Raw genomic sequence first — 18,514 nt, 5'->3', positions numbered from 1 at the left:
GTCACGGACACAGCAAGAATGGTACGATCGGATGAAGTGAGGTATGATGTGTGTGTCTGTCTGTGTCCCCCATTTGGGGGTGCTCTGCCCAAGCCCTATATCAAAGGGCGATGGCCTCAATCCCTATGACATGCCATCACGTCATATCTCTGTAACTGTCTCATAGATGTCCTCGTGGCCTCATCAGCTGCGCTACCTGGTGCGCTATCGTCTGCGCTACCGTTGGCGCTGCCACTAGTAGCCTGACGCTATCGTAGCTGCATCTACCCGGATTCTACCGGATCTAACAACTACTCACTCAGCCTCGGTGACGGGGCCAACGGCGGAGGCGAACCGAGAGGGCATCCAATCAATCATTGCCGAAGGCTCTAGGGCTGATATTTGAAGAATTTGAAGTCGAATCGGCCTCGGGACCCTTGAATTGAATGAAGCCGAATCGGGTAAGGTCTTCAAATTCGACGAATCAAAAATCAGGAGTCTTCATTCAATTCATTCATGAAAATTTTGAATGAACGGCGGTATGGTCGAAATATGAGGTGAAAAAAAAATTCACCCCGCTTCGTGCCCAAGGGGTTTCGCCCTGCGCGGACATGGTAACTTTCGAATTCGGCCGCGCTTATGGTGCGTGTTTCAGTTGGATTCCACCGTCCACACTCCACTGGCAAAATCCTAGTGTATTGGAAGTGGGGTAGTTAGAGAGTCCATACATGTTGGTATAACAACCCTAACAGAGCCTGATACGCCCCACCGTTTCAGCAATCTTGCCACCCTATACGGAGTATCGGAAACACTTTGAAGCTTATGAACAGTGCCATTTTATAAATGCACCCAATTTGAATGTAGTGCCACTCGAATGTTCTGGATTTTCTCGTTCGGATGATATAACTCTCGATACCTGTGCTTAACATTTGCTCAAAAAATGCCACATCACCCCGAAGGCAATCAATAGATCAGTCATTTTCTAGTTGCAAAACTACACTTCAAACACATATTAATCTCGGCAGTCCATATTTTTGATATATAATACAATACTTATACCATTAAACAGCCCCCAGCTAGCTGATTCGAAAAACGCGTTCAGATCCCTCAACATCTCAATATTGCGCGAACAATTTGAAGTGACACGATTTGCGTCATCTCGCGATTTGGAGCCTGTTAGGGACTTATCTACTCCTCGAGCCCAATATGACTGCTACTTGATTGTCCACACAAATTAGCACGATCAGAAAGTACCGGAAACGTCCGCATGATAAGGATATATTGTGCCAACTAACCGCGATTAGACGCGTTATTCGCGCTCAATTGACCACCTGTTAATTCTACTGCTGTCCGAAAGACACGGTCGTCAGCCCATCCCACCCTTTTGCCTGCATGGCGCAACGGTCTTCGCGACAACTGCCACGACATTATTTTATCACGACCTCGCCTAATTCCCGCTTCGATATTTCCGACAGCGGCTTCGGGTCGGCCCCCGAATCAACGCCCTGCCCGACGACCGATCCTACCCGTTCAACCTCGACTCCTTCATACTCTATTGCGGTGTATTTGGTGTCGTTCCGACCACCTGTTGTCGCGTCCATTCTCGACCCCTTCAGCCAAGACTAGGTAAAACTTCATTACTCTCCAACCTACCCCTCCTTATTTAACGACTTTACGAGTAGATAGCTAATTATAACATGATACATAGTATGGCCCCTGCTGAATCAAAAACATCTGCCGCAGCGAATTTCTTTGCTCCTAGGACCCGGCGTAAATTGCCAACGCAGAATTATGCCCGCATCGAACGTCCTCAATTCAACCCCCAGAATCCCGCGCCCGCCCGCCCTGATCCTAGCACAACCCCGGCTCCTTCGTCTCGTCCTCCGACTGGCGAAGATACAATTGTCTGCGCGCCCCCGGGCCATCCTGACTGTGAGTCAGATGATGACATGCCCGACGCGGATACACCAGAGCCGCCATTGGACAGTACCGGTAGTCATATGACGCTCGCAGAGAAAGCCGGACTTATCAAGAAGTGGGCCGACAACAAACAGAAGCATGTTCGCAAGAAGAGAGACAAGAACAGCCACGTTTATTGGTACATGCAGAGGGAAGCTATAGACAGAAGCTTTTACTCGGAGTACAAGGATGGACCGGAGATCTTCCAAGAGTTCCGGTGGACCTGCATAGAGTGCCTTCGAAATCCTTCTACTCTTCGGAAGATATTCCAGGTCCTTGAATCGAAACGCCGAGGGGTTACCTCTGGCATGGGAGACCATTTAAAATCCCACAGTATTACGAAGGAGTCTCACCACGCTCGAATCAATGGATACGGCCGCGCCATTGGTAGAGGAGATTATACAGAGGCAGATGCATGGAGCGGTCGACCTAGGCAAAGAGCAAGGCTCACGGCAAAGGAGTCCATCCGCCGGTGGTTTGTAAAACACCGACAACCTTTCTCTGTTGTTGAGACTCCTGCTTTCCAAGAGATGTTCTTGGCTCACAACACAACCTGTGCGTACAGGAGTCGTATAACTTTACGCAACCATATCTACACAGACTTTGTCGAACGCAGAGAGAAGCTGAAGATTGAGCTTGAGTACAATTGTGCTACCATCTCGCTCACCCTTGATATCTGGACAGCACCGAATCGGGTGCCTATTTTCGCCATTATTGCGCACTGGATTACGCCGGGGTTTGAGGAGAGAGAAGAGGTTATTGAGTTTATCGAGCTCAAAGGATCTCACACTGGCAAACAACTAGCTGAGATAGTTGAGAAGACACTTGAGGAGCTCAGGCTCAAGCCCAAGCTTCTCGCCATTACGGGAGACAACGCCGCCAACAACGGCACGCTCTGTCAGTCTCTGTACGATTCTCTCAAGACCAACTTCGACGACAAGGTGAGCCCCATAGGGAGGCCCCGCATGCGCTTTCACGGCAGGAAGAGTTGGATCCGCTGTCTGGCTCACATTACCTCACTCATTTGCGAGGGCGTCTTGCAAGATCTCAAGGCAGGCACAGCGAAGGAAGCCAAGAAGATGCTGGATAAGTGGGACGAAGAGAATAAAAGCAACAACTACACCATTCCGGGAGACTCTAGTCGAAGTGGGATTGCCAAAATCCGCCTTCTCAATCTCTGGATGCTGAGATCCGGGCCTAGGGAGCAAGACTTCAAAAGCATGCCCCGCACGCACCATCGGAAGCCAACCTACGATGTCGACACTCGCTGGAATTCGACCTACGACATGATTGACCAATTCCTGGAGCTTGAGGCAGAGTATACCGAGTTCGTTGATACTCACCAGCAAGTCAAGTGCCTCCTGCCCTTATCGGAAGAGATTGTCGCTCTCTATCAACTACGGAAGGTTCTGAAGCCGTTTAAAGACCATACTCTGAAAGTCTCCGAAGCTATGCCGCAGATCTCACAAAGTCTCGATATCTATTGGGATTTGGAAGCTCTCCTTGATGATGTAGTCGAAGGGGTTGGCGACTTTTCAGACGTTGATATGTCCATTCGAAACGCCTTCTCGAAGGGCAAAGCAAAACACGTTACATATATGAAGAAGCTTGACGATCAAATGATGCTATTCGCAGCTCACATCCTGGATCCGCGGTATAAAGCTCACCAACTAGAAATGATGATACCGGATCAATACTCTGAGATTATGGCTAAAGTCAAGAAGTATTTCAGAACGGAGTGGCCGGAGCTAGCAATATTGGATGCCACAAACTCAACTATGAGCCAATCCAGACCAGCTGAGCGTCCTCAAGGAGTCTCCATTGCGCAGTGGAGAGCCATCCAAATGAAGAAGGCGAAGGAGGCGGAGGCGGGCGCGGCGATCCCTATTTCGGAGCTTGAACGGTGGTTTGCAACTCCTCGAATAGAGTTCGACGAGTCTATTGCAAAGTCTCCAGACTTCTTACGGAAGTGGTGGAAAGAACATAAGGAGGAGTGGCCACTTTTGGCTGCGGCGGCGCGTGATCTTCTCTCTGTCTCTGGCTCTGAAGTTGACGTGGAACGCCTCTTCAGTGGTTGTAGAGACGAATTCGGTATCCGCCGTCATGCTATGAAGGCAGATACAGCGCGAGTACTAACACTTTTACGGAGTGCTTATACTCAGGAAGATAAGATCGATCAGGCGTTGATCAAGGCGGCCATGGAGTATGACATCCTGCCCTTCGCCAATAGTATTATTTGGAGACCAGACCACATTCCGGGCAAGCTGGTAGATGGTACGAATATACCCTCATTGTTTGTGTATTATGCTAATCTGCTTTCAGGCGAGAACCCTCCTCAACCCCCTGCTCCGGCGGAAGTTCCCACCGAGGCTCCCACCGAACCTCCTACCCCCAAACCTCTTGCCTCCCAAGCCGATAAGTCTGCGATATCAACCCCCTGTCTAGATACAATGGAGGCTTCGGAGGATTGAGGCTCTTCGAGTGTGTAGCCGTGTACAATGGCGGATTCGAACGCGTTGTACCGACGTATTTTGAGGATTCGGCAGAGCCTTTTGATGAAAGTGCTTATTTTCAGTCGATTTGCCTAGGACAGGCGGATCAGTATTTATGTAAGTTAATTTTTGTGGTATTCCGGATTATCGAGAGACTTCTCATACTACTTCTTGGCGTTTTTGAGGTATCTTTGCAATCGCTTAGGTACACACCAAATTCACTTCATTTAGGGGATCCCTTCAAACCATTCATGAATGGCCTGAATTGGCCCAAACCCAACTTGAATCGCGAAAATTGGAGCTTGAAGATTTTGAATCGAGATCCCAAAAATTCAATTCATTTGATTCATCCTTCATTCAAAATCTTCAAAAAATTCACCTTCGTATATCACCCCTAGCCGAAGCGCTCCAGTGGGAAAGATGCAGCGGCGCAACGTTTGAAGCGGACAAAACGACTGTCATTCACTTCACAAGAGTAATGGAGCGCACCTGCGACACACCGTTCATGACCAAAGGACAAGAGGTCATACCGAAGAGCAGCGTGAAACTACTAGGGGTGGTCATGGGCACGAAGCCGGTCCATGGAGCAGATGGCTAGAGCGGCCGCCAAAGGGCTCACGGCCGCATGTCTTTGCGAAGACTGAAGATGATATCCTTGCAAATGGCGAGAAAACTGTTTGTCGCGACGGTAGCGCCAACCATGCACTACGCCTCCAGTGTGTGGATGCACACGTGCGGCGTGAGAGAGGCGGCTTAGCTAGACAGGGCCCAGATGGTTGGGGAACAGGGCTGTCACGGGAGCCTCCGGCACAGTTGCAGCGGTGATAGCCGAGGCCGAGGCCGGCATCGCATCGTTTCGAGAACGGCACGGTCAAGTCGCGGCGAGGTTCTAGATCAGCCTGCGGACGCTCCCCAAGACGCATCCTCTGGCATCATCAAAGGTCAAAGCGAGCAAGCGACTCGTCTCGTCGATGCGAAGGATTGCCTCGATGATCGCGGAGTCAGACACAGAGCGAATGGAGATCATCCACGAGTACTCTCTGGCACCACGGAACGACCGCGTCGTGGGCGAGCGGGATCAGATACAGATGGTCAAGCCAAACGACGTGGAAGGTATCGTCGTCGCCACTTCCAGCTCGCAGAGGAAGGAGGTGTCGTTCACGACACTAGCCTCAACAGCACGAGCGAGGTGCTGGCCAGCTACTCGGTCACCCTCGGATCGAGGGATGAGCAGAACCCGTACATAGCAGAAATCGCGGCAGTGGCAATGGCGCTGGCCGGCTGGACTGCGTCGCCGAGATTTGACGATCGCGACGAGCAACTGCTCGGTATTGAGGTAATCAGGCGGGCACGCCAACAGTCTGGCCAGTGCACAATCCTACAGATATACGACCGCATCGATGCAACAGAGTCCGGGTGGGCGAAAAATATGCCTGTCAAACGATTGTCTACATCTTTTCGAACCCGGCACCAGAAGCCCTCATTATGCAGCTGACCAACCAGTGCTTGGATGCTGCTCTGGCCTTGATGTAGGTCTCTTCTCGTCGCCGCAATCCAATTATAAATGTCTCGTTGGCCGGCAAGAGTACTCGAATGGCTATGAAGGTATGTTATGATATCCCGAGGAGCACTACCAGACGCCACAAGATCTGAAATATTGGTAGCGTCGCGCTCTTCGAGTCGGCGATGCACTGGGTGCGCCGACGGGTCCCCGCTTGGTGAGTGGTTGTGCTCAGCGCACTCCTTGTCTGGTCGATGGCTGAGAGTCCAAGTGTGTCCATCTAGTGACTCTTTAGCTAATATTGAGAACTTGCAACCCGTTTTGCGACTAGAGGTTTGGCGTGCTCGTTCGACTGTGTCGCTCGGTGGCAGTCTGTTCCGGTCGCAGGCGCACACTATTTTGACCCTGCCATTTGGAGTCTTCTGGAGGCGGTGATGGCCGAGCGGATTTCCTTTCCGATGGAAACGTTTGGGCTGTTGCCTACTAACCGCTTTGGAGCCAGGAAGAGGGGTTCCGCAGAGCAGGCTCTCGTGCTCCTACAAGAGAACATTTACAAAACATGGCGAATGGGAAAAGTGCTTGGTCTTGTGAGCTTCGACGTAAGGGCGCATATAACGGAGTGTTCAAAAACAGGCTTCTACAACGGCTCGCAGCGAGAGGCTTGGCAGATGATCCCCTGGATGGGTCGATCGTCGTCGAAGAAGCAGGCCTCAGGAGCTCCCACGTCAAGGCATATCAGCACCGTGGAGAGCTCCTGCTGGGCCTGTACCTGTACGACTACGTATCGCTCGTCAGACTCAAACGCGATAGCAACGACGGGAGCTGTGCAGGTTGGGGAGAGGCCCCTGTCGAGGATGGGCGGCCGCCAGGAAGACGTTGGGTTCAGGTGCTCAGGCGGCCGGGAAAGCAGGCCACCGTCTGCCTTGACGGCTACCTGAGCAGGGACTTTGCCCACGACGATGAGGATTCGTGTCGTCGGGGGATTGTGCGGAAACCGTTTCGCCGGCGGATATGGGAGATCCCAATTTTTTTTCACCATTGAAAGGCAGCCGTGCAGCAGCTTGCGCTAACTTATTTGTACCATGGGAGTTCTTCCTGTGCGAAGAAATGGGCGACATCAACAGCATCCGGGCGCGGGCGCGAAAGGCGCTGGCTCCGAGAATATGATGTCTCATCAATAACGTGCAACTGCTTCGACGACCAGCCGAAGAGGCAGAACGCGACGCCAAGCGATGGGCATCCTCCTCCGGAGATGGCTATCCGACGGTCGGACACGTGGGTCCGGACGGACGATGCGGGCGCAGAATCTACAGTGACGTATCAGTCTAACAGCATCGGAAACGCAACGCGGCAGATCGACGTTGTCCGAGGTGCAGAGGACTCGAATCAGATGGCGGCTAAGTCGCCGGAGCTCATGGCGATGATGCAACAGCTCTGTCGGTTCCAACAATCCGTGCTGTGCTCGACGGCCGAGCTGGAGGCCGCCGTGGTAACCCGAACGTGGGGCGAGACAGATAAGTATGTAGGGGCGGGTATTTTGCACTACCACCGCAAAATCAGGTCAGGGCCATCAAGTCGCAGCAGATGAGTGCTTCGAAGGAGAGGGAGAGGATGATCCATGGCATACCGGTACAAGATATAACCGTGGTCCGGGAAGGCGACCGCCGCGCTGCGGCGCTGCATCGCGGAGAGTCATTGCCGGCCACGGGGAGGACGATGTCGAAATGGCGACGGCCGACTTCGATGAGACCGCAGACGACGCAGAGGCGGGAATGCAAGCCCAATTTGGCCTATCAGCCCCTTTCTCGGCGACGGGCAGAGAGTTGGCAACACGGCTGACAAAACGCAGTCGATCGCTTTCTCAATCATATGCCACCAGCTCTGCCAGTTCGTCGGCGGTTTCGAGGGCGGGACCGGTGAGTCGCAAATCATCGAGGCATTCGTTGAGTTGTTCAGTAGGTGGAGCCTTTCGAATCGTCTGCTGATCACGGCGACGTCAGGGACTGCCGCAGCGCGGATCAACAGTATCACGATCCACTCCAGGTTCTCCAAAGACCAAGGGGCGGCCGCGAACACGGCCAGGGATGTCGACGAGGTGCGACTGACAAGCAAGCTTTCGGATGGGTTGGCAGGAGAATGACGCGCTGGTCATAGCGGAGAATTGTTGCAACCCCACGATAGAGTGATGGTGAAGCCAAGAGATTGGCGGAGGGGTTGGCATGACCGGATTACCAACTGTTGTAGAGACGAGTTGCGGGGGAACGGGTTGGGCGAGGAATCTCGGGGTGTCGCTCCTACACCCTTCCGCTGCTGCCTGGTTTGGGGCAGCAATGCTACTCCGCGCCAGTTCACTTTCTGGCTGCAGTGAAGACAATGAATTACTCCGCAAATCGACCCCACGATAAGTCCTGCTTATCAAAAAGGGGTACAGTCCTTATAGCTCGGTACTACCCGTTGGCGGGGCCTCTGGCAGCCAACTAAGGGGCCCCTTCCCCTTAGTGCCCCTTAGTTGGCTGCCAGAGGCCCCGCCAACGGGTAGTTGGGCCCAGCGACGGAAGCGGGCCAACGGCCTGGCCTGTCTTTATTAGGCTTATTCCACCCCATGATTCTCAGTTCCAAGAAGTGATACTAGAGACTAATTGAACGAAGGTGAATGGCCATCTGTCGGGTAAGAAATGGCAGCGATAATTTATTTGGCTTTCAAAACATTTGTTTAACGCGCTGCGCGAAAAAAATGATACAAAAACTGTAACGGGCTGAGCCCGTGAGGGGTCTCGGCTCCACTCTCGACCAAGCCCCACTCGCGTTCTTGAGCTTCGCTCAAGAACTCTCTTCGCCTTTGGTAGGTTAGCTACACCGGACGGCTAAAGGCAGGTGGACTCTTCGTCAAATGCGGCGGAGGAGAGTGGTCTGTACCTCATCAGACAGGCTCCAGAATTGGAAAGGGACAGGTCAAATGAGCAAGAGACGGATTGAAGGATGTAAGAGAAATTTAGGCATTAGATCGGGACGAATTCCTTGGGCTCGGAGCCGAGTATTGGACAACTCTAGATTAGGCTTAGCGAGTCTGACGCAGTGCCTCTGACTATCGTCAATGGCGAAATAAACATCATCATCATCATCATCTCTTCGCCTTCTAGATCTTTCTCTTTTCTTTTCTTCTTCTTTTTCCCCTTAGCTTTAGGATACTCGTCGCAGTCGCTCAGCTAGTTGTCAACACACTCAGTTGAGACCGTTACATTATCCTAAAGCTGCCTTTTATCGTTACAGCCTTTTGATCGCAATCAATTGGCAGCGCTGTTCAGTTCCCTTTGTGGGTACGCAAGGTGGCAGTAGCGGGACAATCTCGCTTGGGACGCCCGCGACGAAAGTGCGTGTGTGTACGGCGCAAAAGCCAGCTCGGCTCGCGTCGCGTAGCTCCAATCGTCCGACGAAAGGACAAGGAGCGTCGATCTGCTCTCCGTACGGCGTGCGGTCGAGCGTGTACTGTGATTGCTGCTTGGCTCCCAGTGTGGACGGCAGCAGCTGGACCAGAAGCCCTGTACGGGTCGTCCAGTCGTGTAGGAAGGAGCCCGTGAGGCGTTGATAAAATTCGACGGTCGTCGATTATCCCTTCAAGTACGGTAAGACTTGCTGTGTGATCAAGTCGCCCTCCAGTCGTGTAGCACTCGGAGAAAAGCTTCTACTACCATGGAAGCTAGTAAGTCTCAAGATGGCTCGGTCGAGTCAGCATCCGTGACGATGCAAGTCTTGAGCGAAGTGATGGCCCAATTGCAGGCCTTGCGCGCAGAAGAGAGGCCGATCGTGAAGAGATGCGATGTCAGATCCAAAACATCCAAGCAGCCTTTTCAACGCCCACCCCGACAGACGGACCAACCATAACGAGCAACATGACGCAGAACGGCGCGTCCCACGGAACGGATGCGAGCGAACAAAAGCCAGCGAAGAGAAACCCACTACCCGATCCGCAACGCTTCGATGGAGCACGGAAAAAGTTCCGAGCCTGGCAACTAGAAATGCAGAGCAAGCTACGTGTCGATGGTGTTGCGATCGGTTCGCCGTCAGATCAATTCGCGTACATTTATGCGAGGCTCGACCAGATACCACAATCGATGGCTGCAGCCTTCTTCGAGAGAGGTGGCCCCGATGGCCGATTCGACCCCGACTTATTTATGCAATACCTAGTTAGCTGCTATGCAGATCCGAACGCCGAGCAGAGAGCCCTGACAAGACTTGAAACAATGAGACAAGGACCGAAGGAGAGTTTTGCGGCGTTCTTGCCTAAGTTCGAAAAAGAGCTCGCAGAGAGTGGAGAAGCCACCTGGGCGGACTCTGTACGAATCAAGTCGATGCTTGATGGTGAAGTTGTACCGCGATAACGTCTCAGCCCATCGCGCCTGACGTTCGCTCAGTTGCTGCTTCTTGGTGAAGTAGCGTAGGTTGAGATGATCTGTCCAAACGGTAAAGGACTTTACACTCCTCAATTCGGCGTCCCAATGCTCGAGGCAGCGAATGATCGCCAGCAGCTCTTTGTCGTGGATTGGGTAATTGCACTCCGCCGGTGCGTTTTTCTTGGAGAAGAAGGCCACAGGCCGCATGATGCCGTCATCGCCCTTTTGCGAGAGCGCCCCTCCTGTGACATAACCGGATGAATCCGTCTCTACGATCGTCTCTCTATCCGGATCCCATTGCGCGAGAATCGGGGCGCTGGTCAGGAGTGACTTCATCTCTTCGAACGCCGCCTCGCACTCCTTGGACCACATGAAGACCGCATCCTTCTTTGTCAGCGCCGTTAGGGGCGCAGCGATGTTGGAGAATCTGGGGATGAACTGCCGGTAATAATTGGCAAAACCCAGAAAACTTCTGACGCCCTTGACAGAACGAGGTTGCTGCCACTGCTGAATTGCCTGCACCTTCTCCGGGTCCACGCGGATACCCTTTCCGGCTTCGACGATGAAGCCCAGGTACTTGACACTCTTTGCTTCAAAGTCACACTTGTCGATGTCAATCTGCAGGCCTGCATTTCGCAATCGCGCAAGGACCTGCTTGACTTTGTTTCGATGATCGGCGAGCGAGCCGCTCGAATAGATCAAGATGTCGTCAATGTAGGCGGAGCAGAACTCGTCGAGGAAATCTCGCAGCGTGTGGTTGATGTAACGCTGAAACGTTGCCGGAGCACCCGTCAACCCGAACGGCGTGACAAGCCACTCGTATAGTCCGTATCGTGTCCGGAATGCCGTCTTCCACTCGTCTCCCTCCTCGACGCGAATTTTGTGGAATGCCGCGATAACGTCGAGTTTGGTAAGCCACTTGGCCTTGGACAGCGACCGCAGAGTCTCATCGATCAGTGGCAGAGGATATCGGTCTTTCTTGGTGATGGCGTTCAAACCTCGATAGTCCACGCAAAACCGCAGACCGCCACCGGGCTTCCGCACGAACAAAACTGGTGCTGACGCCGGAGAACTGCTCGCTCGGATGAATCCTTTGTCGAGTAGCTCCGTGAGAGTCTTTCGTAAGACGATGAGTTCCTCTCGTGACATGCCGTACAGCGGCCCCCACGGGGGCTCTTTCTCCTTGCCATCGGGCATTTTCTCCAACTGAATCTTATGATCACATCCCGGTCGACGTGGTGGGAGTTGATCCGCTTGGTCTCGGTCGAAGACAGACAGGTACTCGTGGTAGTGACGAGGCAGCTTCTCTCTCGGGTCTGACTTCTTCCTCGGAGCTAATGCCTTCTCGATGTCTTTTAGACTTGCGGAAAAGATCCGCACTCCACCGTCTCGATGCCTGAACTTTCTTGCTCGGCGAATCATTCCGGCGAACACGAACGCCGCCTGTCCTCGTATGTTGCATCGTTCCTCCTCCCTCGGGTTTCGGCCTTTCACCCAATGGTCGTGCGTTCCGATATGCAAGAGGTTCTGGGATGATCGTAAGGTAACATCCTCTTGGTTCAACCACTTCTTGCCCAAAAATCACAGGATCGGTTTGGTCTCGCACGACGTAGAAAAATGCTCTTTTCTTCTGGTACCCGTCGATATCGAAGTCGAAGTAGGTCACGGCACAAATGGCCGCGGGTGAGAATGTGTTGACCTGCTCCAACGCTCGAGGTTTAATTGCAATACGCGGTAGGTGAAGCTTGCGGGCAAGGCGCTCACTGATGGTCCCATAGCACAGGCACCCACAGTCGACGAAGGCCGTAGTGAAATGCTCTCGATTGATACCGAAATTTACGTAGAGGCCTTCACAGTCCATCTCGTCCTTCTGAGTTGCCCATTCAGCCTCAGCCTTTGCGCGCTCCTGACGGCGATTTTCGTCAGGAGCTACTCGTTTTCCGAATACTCGTCGGAAGCCTCATCGTGAGAGCTCTCAGCGGGCTCCTGGTGCTTTGCTCTCGAGCTCTTCGTCTTTTCCTCGACACGAACATTCTTCTGCCGCTGCTGTCGCTTGTTCTTCGAGCAGTGGGCCGCAATGTGGCCGAGTTTTCCGCACTCATAACACGTACGTTCCTCCAATGGGACGAAATGGTTTCTCTCCTGGGGTTTTCCTACATCTGTCAACCGACTCGCTTTTACGGGCTCCCAATCCATCCGATCCTCGTGGAGAGATGGAGGCGGCGTGACTGCAACTGGTGTAGAGACTGGTGACCGGAGTTTCTGTCCTTGAGGGCGATCTTTGCTGGGTGACTTGACGTCTAAGTTCTTGTTGTTCGTGTGCTGGTTGTAGAATCGCAGATCCTCGAGGTTGGCTCCAAGATTTTGCAAGGCATTGACAAACGCAGGATACTCTCTTGGTAGGTTTAGCTGACCCGCGAGATGGGTACGGAGTTCTTGGTTGATGACACGCTTCAGCGTGTTGATTCGTACAGAGTCCGCCCAGGTGGCTTCTCCACTCTCTGCGAGCTCTTTTTCGAACTTAGGCAAGAACGCCGCAAAACTCTCCTTCGGTCCTTGTCTCATTGTTTCAAGTCTTGTCAGGGCTCTCTGCTCGGCGTTCGGATCTGCATAGCAGCTAACTAGGTATTGCATAAATAAGTCGGGGTCGAATCGGCCATCGGGGCCACCTCTCTCGAAGAAGGCTGCAGCCATCGATTGTGGTATCTGGTCGAGCCTCGCATAAATGTACGCGAATTGATCTGACGGCGAACCGATCGCAACACCATCGACACGTAGCTTGCTCTGCATTTCTAGTTGCCAGGCTCGGAACTTTTTCCGTGCTCCATCGAAGCGTTGCGGATCGGGTAAAGTGGGTTTTCTCTTCGCTGGCTTTTGTTCGCTCGCATCCGTTCCGTGGGACGCGCCGTTCTGCGTCATGTTGCTCGTTATGGTTGGTCCGTCTGTCGGGGTGGGCGTTGAAAAGGCTGCTTGGATGTTTTGGATCTGACATCGCATCTCTTCACGATCGGCCTCTCTTTCTGCGCGCAAGGCCTGCAATTGGGCCATCACTTCGCTCAAGACTTGCATCGTCACGGATGCTGACTCGACCGAGCCATCTTGAGACTTACTAGCTTCCATGGTAGTAGAAGCTTTTCTCCGAGTGCTACACGACTGGAGGGCGACTTGATCACACAGCAAGTCTTACCGTACTTGGAAGGGATAATCGACGACCGTCGAATTTTATCAACGCCTCACGGGCTCCTTCCTACACGACTGGACGACCCGTACAGGGCTTCTGGTCCAGCTGCTGCCGTCCACACTGGGAGCCAAGCAGCAATCACAGTACACGCTCGACCGCACGCCGTACGGAGAGCAGATCGACGCTCCTTGTCCTTTCGTCGGACGATTGGAGCTACGCGACGCGAGCCGAGCTGGCTTTTGCGCCGTACACACACGCACTTTCGTCGCGGGCGTCCCAAGCGAGATTGTCCCAAGCTACTGCCACCTTGCGTACCCACAAAGGGAACTGAACAGCGCTGCCAATTGATTGCGATCAAAAGGCTGTAACGATAAAAGGCAGCTTTAGGATAATGTAACGGTCTCAACTGAGTGTGTTGACAACTAGCTGAGCGACTGCGACGAGTATCCTAAAGCTAAGGAGAAAAGAAGAAGAAAAGAAAGAGAAAGATCTAGAAGGCGAAGAGATGATGATGATGATGATGTTTATTTCGCCATTGACGATAGTCAGAGGCACTGCGTCAGACTCGCTAAGCCTAATCTAGAGTTGTCAATACTCGGCTCCGAGCCCAAGGAATTCGTCCCGATCTAATGCCTAAATTTCTCTTACATCCTTCAATCCGTCTCTTGCTCATTTGACCTGTCCCTTTCCAATTCTGGAGCCTGTCTGATGAGGTACAGACCACTCTCCTCCGCCGCATTTGACGAAGAGTCCACCTGCCTTTAGCCGTCCGGTGTAGCTAACCTACCAAAGGCGAAGAGAGTTCTTGAGCGAAGCTCAAGAACGCGAGTGGGGCTTGGTCGAGAGTGGAGCCGAGACCCTCACGGGCTCAGCCCGTTACAGTTTTTGTATCATTTTTTCGCGCAGCGCGTTAAACAAATGTTTTGAAAGCCAAATAAATTATCGCTGCCATTTCTTACCCGACAGATGGCCATTCACCTTCGTTCAATTAGTCTCTAGTATCACTTCTTGGAACTGAGAATCATGGGGTGGAATAAGCCTAATAAAGACAGGCCAGGCCGTTGGCCCGCTTCCGTCGCTGGGCCCAACTACTGATTTTTGCCTCGGTGTCCCAGGGCTGAGCACATCGTGCAGCGATTACGAGAAGCCACGGAATGGGCGCAGGCTGCGATTGCGTCAGCGCAGGAGCAGCAAGAGAAGAATGCCAATACGCGAAGACAGCCGTCGGATCAATTCAAGCCTGGAGACAAAGTGTGGTTACGGCTTCGCAGCATTCGCTCTGACAGGCCGTGCAAAAAACTTGATTGGCTGTCGGCCAAGTACACCGTCCTGGAGACTATCGGATCACACGCGTGTAGACTGGATACGCCCCCGGGAATACACAATGTGTTCCATGTTTCGCTTTTACGATTGGCAGCGGAAGACCCTTTACCGTCTCTGACGTCTGATGACTGTCGACCACCTGCAATTTTGACGGACGAAGGTGAGCTGTGGGAAGTGGAAGAGATCCTGGATGAGAGGAAAGTCGGCAGAGAATGGAAAGTGCTGGTGAAATGGGTCGGATGGATAGGCCCAACGTGGGAACCGGTCAAATATGTGGCTGACACAATAGCTTTTGCCAAGTATGAGGAAACACATGGGAAAGTCGGATCAAGACGACCTCCTACGAAAGGGAGGAGAAGGAGGGGGTAGTACGGGCGACTGTAGGCCAGACTGTCTCAAAATAGTACGCGGGGTATTGTAACGGGCTGAGCACGTGAGGGTCTCGGCTCCACTCTCGACCAAGCCCCACTCGCGTTCTTGAGCTTCGCTCAAGAACTCTCTTCGCCTTCTAGATCTTTCTCTTTTCTTTTCTTCTTCTTTTTCCCCTTAGCTTTAGGATACTCGTCGCAGTCGCTCAGCTAGTTGTCAACACACTCAGTTGAGACCGTTACAAAAACGCAGGAGCCCATCGCCGAGGCAACAATCCCGTTGATATTTTTCAAGAACTTCCTATTGTTCGGGTCCTCTTAGTCATTGCTGTTGGTACAAGGCAAAGGAGCGAAGATAGGGTTGTCTCGGCATAACCTAGATATTCTATCGCACGGAGGATGAGCAAGTGAGCATAAAGATCAGGGACTGGAAGACTCTTGATTCTTCTAACTTCTATCTAGAGCGTAGCATGGGCTGCATCTTTATAGGCGATGCGAGTGAACGACTAGAACCTGATGGAAGGTTCTGTGACTGTTAAGCTGGTGACTACTGTGCGAGTCAGGGTTTCAGTCTGTTGGAGGCTGATGTACCCTGTGTGACATAATTATTCTATTCGGACTTGGTATCCATGCCGAAATGGCCCGATCTTCCCATCTCCTTTTCCCACGCTACCTGACCGAACTCATCCACGACGAGCTCTTCGGCCTCTTCCAAGGCCCGTTTGCCCCGGAGATCGTCTGTAGACGCCCAGGTTGGCTTCCAAATGACCTTATATTCGATGGATCCGTTCCATGCCTTTCGTACCTCCCCCAAGCGTAAGAAGTCGTATTCCTGAGTGGTGCAAGTCGCAATGCGCTTCTTTTGAACACGATACGAAACAGAAGCAGCAGCGCGTGGCGCAGACTTCCTCTTACGTCTGCTTCGGCGCGGCTTGGTTACCTCGGACTTTTTACAAACTGTGATCGATTCGGGAAACACCTGCTGCACGTGTGATGGGCACTCTGGCTCGATCATTACGTTCTCTGCAAAATACTGTAAGAACTGCAAGTGCAGGTTGTCTGCGAGAGAACTCATAATACCTTGATTTGCTAAAACGCTACGCTGATGTGTCTTAGTTTGCTCACTGACGACCCTTTCGCACTCTAAGGAAAGTGACTGAAGACGGTTGGCGTCCATTGTTGGGCCTATGGTAGGTGCTGGGGATTGCGCGAGGCATGAGGTTGTCCCCTGCATCAATGTTTCTGGGCCCGTCGAATTGATAACCGGAGCGCCAAACTTGACGTCGGGGGTTTCATCAGGCTCCGAGATGGTCTGAATGGGTTCACTTGTGCTTCCTGATTTGCTGCTGGAACCAGAGTTGCAGCTCCTTGAACTGGACGGCGAGGGAGACGGGGTCGAGGACGGGAAGTTCCACGTGACTGCAGAATGGTGGGATGAGTGACCTTGACTCGGAGAGGGCCAGCGGTATGTCTTCTTCAGAGTTATCCGGTCCATCTTCACAGTGGTCACGTAGGAAACAAAGATATGGAAGAGAAGTGTTAGATGGTGAGGAATCCGGGGAATCCGGGGAATCCGTGACCCATTTATAGACAATCTGAGCCCCCCATGCCCTCAGCTATTGAGTAACGAGAAGAGGAAGACGGGGGCCAGCTTTGCCGAAGTCATCACTGTGACGTATCAGTGCCTCCTTCCCAAGGCGCAGCCCTTCCACCCACCTTGAGAGTCGTGGGCGGTAAGGGACAAGCTGGGGACAAGCCGGGGACAAGCCGGCAATGCCAATAGCCCCCCTTGTCCCTTTTCCACTCTCCACACTCTCTTCCCTCTCAATGGTCACCAGCCCCTCCCTCTTCCTCCACGAGCATCGCTTCTCCTGCCCCGAGTTGAGTTGCATCGCAAAGCTGCAGCAGAGTGAGGAGCAAGCACCCAGTCTCAGTGCGCGCCCGGGAAGCAGCTCGTCCAGGTAAGATCACCGGACCACATACCCCATAAACGTCACCTTTAGAATAGTCCGTCGTTGGGCGCCCTGGCACGAGCCGCGGCGAGGAAAGCTGTGTACCCGAAACTCGTACGATTCGACATAGCCTGCGAGGTTGAGGAAGGATCATTCTACCTTCATGCGGACACTGGAACAGAGTGAACCAAAATGGTGTTCTGTTGAAGTCATGTAGGTAACAGTACAACTTGCAAGGCGCGTTCTGTCCCTGAAGAATATGTCGATATGACTCGCTCGCGTAAGTCAACTTCGAGAGGAGACGAGGGCAAAAATTTGCCCATGAAACGATGTTGGTGCTCATGTACGGGTTGCTGACTTCAAACTTCAACGCATTTCTTCCGCCTCAGTAGAGTCAACAGCTTTACTCAACGACTCTACCTATCTCTTAGGGCGTAAGTTTGACAAGGTAGAAGAAACGACTCTCAAGCTCTACCCCGACTATAGGGCTTCAAGTGGCCAAAGCGACTTACACTACTGTCCGCTACCCAGAGCCCGCTCAATGGGTGGTTATCGCTCTTGGGTGAAAAATGGCATACCTACGCTACGGCCGAATTATCAAAGTGTTTGATCTCTCATGTTTATCAATGGTGGAAGCTCTCATAAGCTACTAAAGCATACTAGTGTTTGTCCTTTCTGTGAAAGGCTGGCCCGGAGTTTATTCAACAAGCAGGTGCCTAGGTGTTGTCTATCTAGAGCTAAGGAGGAAAAGAAGCTGAACTCGAGGCGTAGCCTCGAGTGCAACTATATTACCCTTCTCGGAATGTTCTCGCAGCTTCTGGGTCCGCGGGCGGCCGGTGTTGCCACCGGGCACGACCCACCGGACCCGGTACAACCGGGTCCACCAGCCAGGCACAGCCCGTGACATTATTGTCCCCTCCGACCAGGTCGGCGTCTGCGGGGTTCTTGCGTTCCTGCCAGCGTCTCGTACCTCTCCTAGGGCCATCATTGGTCTTGATTGGCCCGTACTTGTCCTCGAATGCCTTCATCGCAATTGTTCCTTGCAACCACTCAACTGGCTCCCAAGTCGGCTCTGCGTAGCCCGTCCATCGCACTAGTGCTTGCCTGAATTCCCCTCGTCCGCGCTTCTTCCATCTCGCGCAGAGGATCTCGTCGACATCCCACAGATCCGTGCCGGACTCATCTTGTACCGGTGGTGGCTGTGCGTCATCTACCTTTTGGCCAGGAGCCGGATCTTGATGCGCCCGCCGCAAAAGGTCAACATGAAATCGCGGGTAAATTGAGCCACGAACATCGAGCTCAACAACGTGCGAACTAATTACCTTCGTGACTGTGTACTTGTGATGCAGCCAGTCGAGCTTCTTGCAC

General features: G+C 52.8%; 3 protein-coding genes across 3 annotated transcripts; 1 reads left to right on the top strand and 2 right to left on the bottom strand.

Moving 5' to 3' along the window:
• Positions 1 to 2,468: 2,468 nt before the first annotated feature.
• Positions 2,469 to 3,739, top strand: HRG_08664 (uncharacterized protein; the record flags this gene model as incomplete). Its single annotated transcript, XM_044867135.1, has 3 exons — positions 2,469 to 2,493; positions 2,539 to 3,592; positions 3,655 to 3,739. The coding sequence occupies 3 exons, from the start codon at positions 2,469 to 2,471 to the stop codon at positions 3,737 to 3,739; spliced, it is 1,164 nt and encodes a 387-aa protein (XP_044718022.1).
• A 6,373-nt stretch (positions 3,740 to 10,112) lies between these two features.
• Positions 10,113 to 11,519, bottom strand: HRG_08663 (reverse transcriptase (RNA-dependent DNA polymerase) domain-containing protein; the record flags this gene model as incomplete). The annotated part of the gene is made up of 2 exons (XM_044867134.1): positions 10,113 to 11,300; positions 11,367 to 11,519. 2 exons carry the CDS (start codon positions 11,517 to 11,519, stop codon positions 10,113 to 10,115), a joined length of 1,341 nt encoding a protein of 446 aa, XP_044718021.1.
• Positions 11,520 to 12,251: 732 nt separating this feature from the next.
• On the bottom strand, positions 12,252 to 12,887 carry HRG_08662 (uncharacterized protein; the record flags this gene model as incomplete). The annotated part of the gene is made up of 4 exons (XM_044867133.1): positions 12,252 to 12,437; positions 12,480 to 12,524; positions 12,570 to 12,676; positions 12,737 to 12,887. 4 exons carry the CDS (start codon positions 12,885 to 12,887, stop codon positions 12,252 to 12,254), a joined length of 489 nt encoding a protein of 162 aa, XP_044718020.1.
• Positions 12,888 to 18,514: the final 5,627 nt, after the last annotated feature.

This window comes from Hirsutella rhossiliensis (assembly GCF_020360975.1).
Source record: "Hirsutella rhossiliensis strain HR02 chromosome Unknown scaffold00010, whole genome shotgun sequence".
In the NCBI taxonomy this organism is placed as follows: Eukaryota; Fungi; Ascomycota; class Sordariomycetes; order Hypocreales; family Ophiocordycipitaceae; genus Hirsutella; species Hirsutella rhossiliensis.
The sequence above is the reverse complement of the archived record's forward strand: the minus strand, read 5'-3'. Positions and strand labels throughout refer to the sequence as shown.